This window comes from Fundulus heteroclitus, chromosome 23, assembly GCF_011125445.2.
Source record: "Fundulus heteroclitus isolate FHET01 chromosome 23, MU-UCD_Fhet_4.1, whole genome shotgun sequence".
Taxonomy (NCBI): domain Eukaryota; kingdom Metazoa; phylum Chordata; class Actinopteri; order Cyprinodontiformes; family Fundulidae; genus Fundulus; species Fundulus heteroclitus.
In genome coordinates this window covers 24,773,649-24,784,404 of record NC_046383.1, presented here as the reverse complement: position 1 = coordinate 24,784,404, position 10,756 = coordinate 24,773,649, and the positions used below count along the sequence as shown (strand labels likewise).

The 10,756-nt window shown below is 38.1% G+C and overlaps 1 protein-coding gene across 1 annotated transcript; it reads left to right on the top strand.

Moving 5' to 3' along the window:
- Positions 1-869: 869 nt before the first annotated feature.
- LOC105916069 lies at positions 870-8,648 on the top strand. Its single transcript, XM_036127771.1, has 9 exons — positions 870-924; positions 2,953-3,066; positions 3,150-4,826; positions 4,928-5,027; positions 5,106-5,254; positions 5,361-5,473; positions 5,569-5,658; positions 5,748-5,870; positions 7,969-8,648. Exons 1-9 carry the CDS (start codon positions 870-872, stop codon positions 8,167-8,169), a joined length of 2,622 nt encoding a protein of 873 aa, XP_035983664.1. The 3' UTR covers positions 8,170-8,648.
- The last annotated feature ends 2,108 nt before the right edge of the window (positions 8,649-10,756 follow it).

The following is a 10,756-nucleotide window of genomic DNA, read 5'->3' as shown; positions in this document are numbered from 1 at the left end:
TATTCAACAGAGAGCCTGCTGTCTGTACCAGAGCCCTGAATAAATAAAGTGCTGCAAGTTTATTTAGAAACTCTAAACTAATGTCTGCCAATATTTACTTTAAGCTTCTTTTTTTTTTAACGATGAAGTCTCCTTTTGTTACCTACAATCAACTGGGTGTAATATATTCAAGAAAACAGCAGTAATGTAGAAAGCTAATGAAAAGAAGCAGAATTCTTACCTTGAACAGGTGTTGGTGACTCGCAGGACAAATGGTGACCAAGAGAGCCTCTTAGTGCTAGTTTGATGGCAGGGCTGCTGGGCAACACCTTTTATAGTCCTGTCTCCTCCCACAACCTTTAGTTTAAGCCAATGACATCATGCATATCAAGGTAACCAGTAAGACTCGTTTCCTTAGAGGAAAAACTGCTGACTCATTACATCAACATTTGTAATGTAACGGAAAAGAACATTTAATTAGAAACTTTATTGTAATTGCTCTGATATGTAATGTGTGAAGTTTAACATTAATTTGGGAAAAGATCAAAAAATGTTCTTTATTTAGGTGAAATTAATTTGCATTTAAATAACTGAGAATTCACTGTTTATCTTCTTGACAACATTGATCACAATCTGATTTAAAAGACAGCAGCTTAAGTTTCCTAATAAATACCAGACGGAATCGGCACCTTTGACCAATTCAGCAGCAGTTTCAGGGGCCTTCCCATCCGTAACTTCCCTGTAAGGCGAGGCTTTTTCCCCTGGGTGACACCCTCCCCCTCTGCTATATAAAAGCCACCGTACCTTTCACAGACACCCACTTGCTTGCCAACCGCCATAAAACAAGAAGAAGAAGAAGAAGAAGAAGAAGACAGACACCCACTGCTGCCATGGCTCAGCACAGCTCACTGGATGAGTCTGTTGGTATTCTCAGCATCTCTGCAGGTAAACACTTCAATTCATGTTTGTTTGAGTTTTTTTCTATGAGCTACAGCTTTTGGGAGTAATCATCAGCTATTTTATTCTAACTAATGATCGTACCCTTGTAAATTTACACATATGTTTGTAAATGATCTAATTTATTGTTTTGCTTTATTGTTAAACAATCCAAAGGTATCACAATGGAGGACAGAGACAACTATTTATTTTAGAAAGCAGACCAGTCCTATAAATGATTTAATGCCTGTATACAGTATTTATTTACCTATGTTTACTGCATGTACATAGAGGTGCTTATGTTTACAGTTTGCAGCTAATTAAATAACAAACGAAAACTCCAAATTCTGTTTCTCAAAATAATATGTTATTTTACACTAATTACACTGTGTTTATTTATTTATATATATATATATATATATATATATATATATATATATATATATATATATATATATATATATATATATATATATATATATATATATATATATATATATATATATATATATAGATAGATTTAATTATTTTTTTTTTATTCATAAATGTTATGTTGATGCCCACAATTACAGGGGAACACTGATGAATAAACATTTTGTCCAGTAGGCAATCACTGACTTCCTCCAAAAGGAGAGCAACCCATAAAAGGTTATTGCTAAAGAAGCTGGCTGATCGTAGAATGTTATATACAACAATATTATTGGAAAGCTGAGAGGAAGGAAAAAGTCTGTTCAAACAGGATACACAAGCAATTGTGATAACCAAAGCCTCGAGGGGATTGTAAAGTAGAACCCATCAGCATTTATATACTGAGCTCATAGAGAGACAAAATGGGCCCAGGAAGGGTGTGTCTACAATTGCATAATGATCCTAAGCTAACTGCATTTACAGGTTTGTTACAGGTTAAAAGTGGGATCAATAGGAGCCAGAATTGTTACGCAATTTGAAATAGTTCTCTTACCCAACAGAGACCTGGCTGAGACCTACACAGGATACTCATTTAGTTTTCCAGATATAACTTGTACTTACTCCACTCAAATCGTTTTCATAGATGAAGCCCATTGTTATCCCAGGCCCTGTTGGTACAAGTTCTGAGGAAACTCCTAATGTGGTCCATTTATCTGTGACTTTCCTGAATGCAAAAAAAAAAAAAAAAAAAATCAAAAAAATAAAATGTAACCCTTGTTCATTGTTTGTTTGTCAGTTCTTTTCTTTGCCTTCATTATGTGTAATGTGAATTGTAATGTGAACCGGAGTAGCCAATATATATATAATATTTTATTGGTAACCTGCGGTGACCAATAAAATATTCTGATTCTGATATACAAATGCTGGGTGGATACAGACTTTTTGATGATATTATTATGTTGGAGGACAATTCGGGAAGAAAAATTACAGATCTGTTTTGCTTTCTTGATGTTGCCTATTAACTGGATATGTTTAAAGGAGCATAGCATAAGTTCCAGAGTTTTTGCACAAGTATGCCCCCTCTGGTAAAAAGCTGATACAACACCAGTGTCGTTCACGTTGATGGGAGAAGAGGAAAAGCATCTGAGCAGGTCTGTTGTTTAGAGGCGTGGTCTTCTGAGGTGAGAAAGTTATAGATATTGAAGTTAGCCCTACTCGCTAATGCATAGATTACAGCAGAGACTGAACAAAGTAGCAGGGTGAACAACAGTACACAGGCGTCACACCCAAGCGTTCACCCAGATAATTTGGCCTGAATCATTCTTTCATGAACTGACTCCAGCCTATAGAGGAAACTGCGGTAAATAGAGGATAACTAATTTTACACATCAGGCAATTGTAAGGGCATATATCAGAAAGAAAACAAATAATATTTAACTTCAACACTTGTGCCAAGCACCTTTAAACTACTCAGTTAAGTAGTTAAATAAGCAATGGTCATGGGAAGTAATACTTCAAAGGCAGAGATTTTGTCTTGCTGTTTCATTTGTCAAAGGATCATGTTTTTTCCTGAAAAAAGGCTTACCCTTTATTGACAGCTCTGGATAACAATAGGTTTTTGACATTCAGGTTCTCTCCTGCTGCTGGTGAACAGCTATGCCAGCTCCCCTGAAAAAGACTTCATCCCCCACACTGCACTGGGGATCTTACTCCTCATCATTGCAGCCCTGGTAGCCTACACAGGTTTGTTTTCAACATGGTTCTCCTCTCAGATCTAAATTTCCTTCTAGTTTCCAGCCTCCTGATCATGTCTTGTCTCTTTCCAGGTGTCCGTCACAGCTTGTCCCACTCTCAGCTGTTTTCCACCCTATGTCTGACCATCTCTGCTCTGTGGTGTGGCTCTGGTCTGGTCTACATCCTGATAGGACAGAGTGTCCTGTCACTCTCACAGCTAAGAGCCTCTCTGATCCCTGGCCTGGCAGCATTTACCTTAGCCCTGTTCATTATAGGCACTGTTGCCCTTTTTGTGAAGAAACCTGTTCTGTTGGTCATAGCTGTCAGCATTTCCTTGGCCTCTGCCCACCAGATCGCTGGGCTTTCAGATTCAAGGTTTGGTCAGTCTGCCACAGCTGCAAACTACCTCCTTGTTTGTCTTGTGTGTGCATACTTTGGCTTTGGACGTCTGCTGTACACCATCACACAGGGTAAAGTGAGACCTCCAGGTACAGTCATGAAACAGAAATCTGAGCTGAAAAAAGAACAGAACCAGAACTGTAGTGATGCAGTCAGTGTAGGTTTGGTGATGAACTTGTTATCTGCCTCTATTTTAGCCTGTCCTCTGTTAGGCGTGGTCCCCCAGCTCTTTGTTGGCCATGTTCCCTGGCTTTGGACAGCTGGAGTCTTCCAGCTTGGCATGTGTGTCCTCTTTTACCGAGCAATGGACACGCTTGCTGCGACGTTCTATGGCTTTTTATCCCTACTGAAATTTGCTGAGGGCTACAGTGCTCTGTTATCATTCTACATGATTCAGCCATTCTCCCCAGTTCCTTTCCCCGTTGTCTTTGCAGTTCTTTTCTCTGTTCTGGCACTGTTCAGCTGTCAGAAGAGCTTATTGGAGGGCCTTTACCAGTTATTCTTTGTAGCCTATTGTATTTCCATCGCAGCCCAGCCTCAAGGCTTCTTCCAAGGAGGTACTCAGGGGGTGCAGGGAGCGATCTTTGTAGCTACTGCTGGAGTGCTTTTTATTACCACCTTCAACATGGTCTCCAGTACGAGGATCCCTACCGGACAGGGTCTCTTTAAGGCTTTGACAACCAGGATTCGCAGTCTTACTCTCAGGGCTCTTGATAAAGAGCGACATACACCTCATCTCGGCTACTCCAAGTATGCAGATGCAGAGATGTTGGGCCATGCATGCAATGTTCTGGCTGCTTTTGCCATCACAGCCACAGTTGGGGACAGGAACCCTCTGTCTGTGCTGATTCTGCCCTGGGCAGTAATGGCTGGTGGGGTGCTGCAGCTCCTGTGTGGCTCAGTAGCGTTTGCTCGGGGTAAAACCTTCGAGAGCACAGCTTTTATTCTCTATGGGGTGATGTGGACAGTGTGGGGGTTGACGCGATTTGGTGGTCTTTATGGTGAGACCAGAGGTTTTAACGTTGCTGTTGGGATCATTAGTTTCATGCTGTTTAACGTTCTGGTGACAATTGCAGCACTGTTTCTGAATGTTGCCTGGTTTGTCTATGCATTCACCTTCCAGCTCATCCTTATTAGCTTCCTGCTGGATGCAGTAGGTGCACTGCCTTATGGTTATGATATTGGCGTCACAATCATCTTTGGTCTTGTCAGTTTTTACTGTTTCTTGGCGCACATTTTCAACGGCACCTTCCAGTCTCCCCAAATCCCCTTAGGAAGACCTTTAGTCAAGCTGGGTGGCGTCGGAGGCGGGGAAGGGGTCTGTCCACATGTACCAGCTCGCAAAGCAACATCAGTCCAACAGATTGCAGGTAAGAAATAAAAGATGACATTGATAGATCTTAGTTTAATCTGTTTATGTGTGTGACCTGAGCTCAGTTTTTCTTCTGCTCCGTGTTTTTGTTGGATGAAGAAATCATGAAAAATGGAGGCATATGTGGAATGCCAACTGACACTGTCTACGTGTTGGTAGCTGCCTGCAACAGGCCAGATGCAGTTATCAAAGCTTTCAAGTAAGTTTGATTTTTGTGATGTTCTGATGTTCACAATTTTCTAAATTCTTCTCACTGATCGTTGTCGTTTGGCTTCAGGGTTAAGAAACAGGCTCAGGACAGACCCATGTCCATGTGGATCTCTTCTGTCAAGCAGCTGGAACCTGTCAGACACCTGCTGAGCCCTCTGCTCCTGGACTTCATGGAGGCTGCATGGCCTTCATCAATCAGCATGGTCATCCCAAGAGGTGAGTGATGCCTTTTTTTAGGTGAAACTCTTTGTGCATTCTTGGACGCATGATGTGGTTTTATGAATATTATATGTTTTTGTTTTGTGTTTTTGCTGACTGACAGGCCCATGGTTGGATATATTTGGCCTGGGAGATGCTGCCATACACATTGGGACTCCACAAAGTATCGCCATTAGAAGCCCAGACTGTGCAGTTGCCACACATCTTATTAATCAGGTAAAGTTCAAGACTATGGATCAAAGCCCATCTTAGTTTAAATGAAAATTATTTTACATACTCATTTTTGACTGACCCTTTTTTATTTCTGTAAGGTGGGTCCAATTGCTGTAACCTCAGCCAACCCCACAGGTGAGGCGGACACAACTCACCATAACCAAGTTTATGCTAAACTGGGAAAGAAGGTAATAACTATGATTTATCAGGAGTAAATTCATGATGATATTTAATTGTTGGAGATTTTTGTGAATATGTTCTGGATCTTGTTGTGTAGGTGGAAGGGGTGTTATGTGATGGACCGTCCCCAGAGAATATTGCATCTACTGTGGTTGACTGCACCAAGATTGAAACTGGACAAATTGGTTTCTTCAGAGTGGGCCTCATTCCAAAATCCAAGGTATACTGGCGTTCATGATCACACCCAGACCATGTGTCCAATTGCACTCAAACGTGTTAGCTCCCTGCTGGTCCGTTTATTTTCCTATAAGCAGCTTACCAAAACAAAACACCCTCGAAAGATTGCTCAAACTCAAGCTCCTAGCTGGTCACTCCATGCAAAAACAAACTAAACAAAGAATTCAGTTGTCATCAGTAGAAGAATGTATCACCACGAGGGTGTTATCTGTTTTAAAGCATGCGTTATTCTGTGGGTATCTTAAATGTTTAGTGGATGATCTTTTTTCAGCTTTGAGTTCCAGGGGGATCAACTTCTCTATTGCTTGTCCCATATACCAGCCATTGTGATGCTCACGCAGTGCCAATGTGCATGCTTGTCCCTTGTTAGTTTCCTTTTGCTGTGCACTTTTAGTGTTTATGTATCCACTTAGCTTTGGTTTCACCTGTTCATTGTAGCTCTGCTGATCTCACCTTATACTTCGAAAATGAGAGTCACAAGAATCAAACTGTCTTACAACTTTATGAGAAGAACAGGAGGGCCTCAGAAGACTAGAATTGTATTTATGGTGATTCTTTCACGTGATCTCTCTGAGGAGCAGAAAAGCAGGTAGGATGGTCTTGTGCATGGGCTGTTATTCCAAAAGGGACTTGGGTGTTTCTTACCTATGGTTCTGGAAAAATCATCCACTATACCTTTAAAGGTCTAAATAAAGGCACACATCTAATCCACACAGTACAAATGATCCAATAATCAAATCCACTTTATCTCATGATCAATTGAATCAATTATTACTTTTGACAACCAAGATTATTCATGCATTTAAAGGAGCAATAAGCAAAAGGTCAATATTTTAGATAGAAATAACAAAAAATAATGACGAGATGATCTAAAGATAACATTTCAGATGGACTTTGGTATGACGTCACACTGCAACTCTCTGTGGTGTTCTCCAGTCTCTTGTTTAGATGGCCAGACGTTAGAGTAGTAGGGTAGAGTAGCCAGAAATATTACTCAAGTAAGAGTAGAACTACTTTAACATATTTTACTCAAGTCAAAGTAAAAAGTACCAATCTAAGAAATTACTTAAGTAAGAGTAAAACAGTTTTTGGTAAGAGGGCTACAAAAGTACTGAGTAAATATTTATAACAACTTATTTATTTTTTTAAATCATGTAATCAGTCTGACACAAACAGTAACAATCACTAAGTAACAAATTCAGACAGAATAAACACTTTTCTAAACAATGTTTTTCAACATAAAACTTATGAAACCAAGCAATTAATCTATATACAGTAAGTTAGGACAATGCAAAGTACTTCCGATAACAATATATACTGTTTACTGTATGGTTACTTGATCTTTAAATGACTCAGCAGATAGAAAATACCATTAAAACAACAAATCTTGTGTAGAAACGAAGTCTCACCTTAATATAATCTGTAAATCTGTATCACGTTGGTGCTTTTTTGGATGAAACAAGTTTGTTAGCCAGACATTTTACTAAAGTAAGAATAGTGATACTTCTTCATAATGTTTACCTAAGTAAAAGTAAGAAGTAAAGTGCAGTAAAATTGTTCCTAGAAGTAAATTTGGTTGAAAAAGTTACTCAATTAAATGTAACTGAGTAAATGTAACTGGTTACTACCCACCTCTGGCAAGGCCAGACGGTGCATGTACGTGCATGTGAACAGCTGCCACTTAGGGCTTTGCCCCTCCCTGCCCTAAAATACCATCATCAGAGCAGCACAGCATCGGAGAAACATGGCAGAGAGCAACCCCGGCAGACAGATCAAAATGTTCTCTTGCTAACCGCATTAGAGAGTTACTTACTTCGTCACGTGAAATGTTCCTCCGGAAGGTGTTTTTTTTCTTTTTTTCTGTTTTGGTCCTTTACAAATATGAACATGGAAGGCGACACGTGAGAAGGGAAAGTAGGGGCTTGGTTTTGTTTAGGTCTACAGAAAGTGTTCAAGCACCATCCAGTGCTGAAATATCGCTTAATGAATAAATGACTAACACTGGCAAGGCTAATTTCTCCATGTTTTACAAGAAAAACCTTTTACTATTTGATTTATGAATTTTGTTTTTATTGTTTTAGGTCTTCCAGATATTTGAGGAGGTTAAGAACCGGCACAGAGTAGGACAAGCCAATCCTGGTTTTGAACATGATCAGGCTCCTCCAGACACCCAACTTGAAGGTTCTGGAGGGGATGAAACATCAGATTCAGGAAGAGAAACTGAAGTCTCAACACCCTCAACTACACATGAACAGGACACAGACCTCAATAATGACCAATAGCACTTACATTAGGAGCTTTACTTTGTTTATTTAATTACTTGTTCATTTGTAATATGTAAATAGAGATGTGATATTGAGATATATGTGATAAACATGATAACTGGATGTATTATTGAGTTATTGTCGAATTAAATTTACACCTTGTTTTATCAAAGAGCAACATCTCATGTGCATCATAAAGTGTAATGAAAAAAGCTTTGAATGGTAATGTTTATATTTTAACTGTTGTGTAATGTGTTTATATTCACCCTCCTGGTGAATAGGAAAAGCAGTATTCTAAAAGGCATATGTGCACTGTGTGTGTTTAAAGAGTATCACTGTGGACATCGCTTTGACATAAATACAATCAGACCTGTAGGTCAGTTGCATTAAAATATTTCAGAAAGTCATGCTTCCAGTTTTGTAACAGCAAATGCTGTAAAAGATAAACAAGTTGTTATACCTTTATAAATAGAACAATGTAATAAAGATGCTTTTAAAGTTCACTTCTTTCTCTGCTAGTGAAGAAAAGGCAACTCTTATATAAAATTTGATTTACAGGCCCAAAACAGTATTTTTATTTATACACACAAACACACACACATCCTTGTTTTAAATACTTACTGAGGATCCCACCTTTATTTCCATGTAGTTTCAACCCATTCTATGGCACATGACCTTGACCCTAACCTTTACCAGTATATACCTAACTCTAACCCACCCTAAACCTAATTGACATTTTAGCCCTAAACCCAGAAAAAATGTAAGGACCAAAAAAGGTCCTTCCTTTACTAGTAAAATGTTCTCACTCAGTGGCAAGAAGAAGTAAATACACACGCGCACACACACACACACACACACACACACCTAAACATATATATATATATATATATATATATATATATATATATATATATATATATATATATATAGAGAGAGAGAGAGATAGATATAGATAGAGATAGATATATATAGACTATATATGTATATATATATATATATATCTATATATATATATATATATCTATATATATCTATATATATATCTCTCTATCATATACCGTCTCTATATGTCTATCTCTCTACGTGTACTCTATCTCATCTTCTCTATACTCTACTCGATCTATTCTATCTAACTCTATATCTAATAGCATCTATATATATAGATATTCATATAAAAGAGAGAGACAACGAAGTTGTCTGTTGATTAAACTATTTGAAAGTGATGTCTGGTTTTGTGTTTGTGACTGTTCGCTGTGTGTGAATGTGCATGAAGTCAGGTTCGCTATCTTACCAAAATTTCACACGTTGACAATAAAAATATTTTATATATATATATATATATATATATATATATATATATATATATATATATATATGCAGGTGCGAAGCCAGTGTTGATTACATCACAGAGGGGGGACTTGTAGGGTGGGCCTTTAGCTTTTTGGCTATTTCACCTGTTAACAATTCACATTACAGATCTGATCTTGATCTAAGCTCTACCAAAAAGGGAAGGAATAAATGGGTTTAGCTTAAAAATTAAAAAGAAACACACTTTGAACCATCAAAATATGAAGTGGAGTCATCGATCAAAATAAGAGACCCAGTTTGCTTCATAAATAGGCAGATGTTACATGAAACAAAGTAAATCCAACGTTAGCCAATCTACAGTAACCAGCTAAAGCCAACAACACACTCAGAGACCACCGCTACAAGACCACCCCAGCCTGTGCACTTCAGTCAGATGTCACTTTCTGTCAAATGCACATATATGCACAACAAGAGAGAGATTGCCAGACAGCACAAGAGAGGTTGACATGGCAACTACGATGTCACATTAGCGCTTAATCCTATTTCAGAAATGTTCTGATCTGGACTGATAGTTCCCCGCTTTTTTACACTTATATCCCTACAAATACAGTAAAGGCTGTAAATAAGTTACAAAATAAATACTCACTTTAACAAAAAGCTGCATGGGTTGAGCTTGGAGTAATAATATGTTTGGTAATTTTACATTGGAAAAAAAGGATAGATTTAAGTAAGACCTCCTAAAGAACTGACCATTTAAAGTGGATTACGTTCACTAGGTGTCAATGTGCACTATGTAGTTCAGTCTGTGCAGCAAATATGGCCCTCAAATATTGTCATGAAAAACTTTGTTAGTTCTTGTCATCCAGGAATGATGTCAGCCAGTACAGTTCAGGTGCTGCACCACTAAAAGATTCAGTGGTGAAGTAACGACAGGGTAGCTATCTAACAACGCTGTGTCTTTGGACCTCAATGCTCTTTGCCTTTCTTCTCTCCACTGCCTATATATGCTTATACTTTTATCCCCCCTTATTTTATTTGATTATTTTTTTCAGTTTTTAAACTTTCACTTATTTTTTTATTTATTTACTCTCTTTGTTTTAAAAAGGCTGCGATTTTTTTATTATAGATAAATAAAAGTTAGGTGGTGTTCATGATCAGAACATTCCAACATAAAAAAGAAGATTTTATTTTCTGTGTTCTGAACTGTAATATTCTCTCTTTTTTTTTGTATTGTTTTGAAATGACAATAATTTTACCGAACAATTAGCCCATATACACATAGCTCCTTATCACACCA

Excerpts from the sequence above, each read along its gene's own strand:
- LOC105916069 (XM_036127771.1), top strand. The coding sequence starts at position 870 with ATGGCTCAGCACAGCTCACTGGATGAGTCTGTTGGTATTCTCAGCATC. Across the intron at positions 925-2,952 it reads TATTCTCAGCATCTCTGCAG|GTTCTCTCCTGCTGCTGGTG; the intron begins GTAAACACTTCA and ends TTTGACATTCAG. Across the intron at positions 5,028-5,105 it reads GCAGTTATCAAAGCTTTCAA|GGTTAAGAAACAGGCTCAGG; the intron begins GTAAGTTTGATT and ends GTTTGGCTTCAG.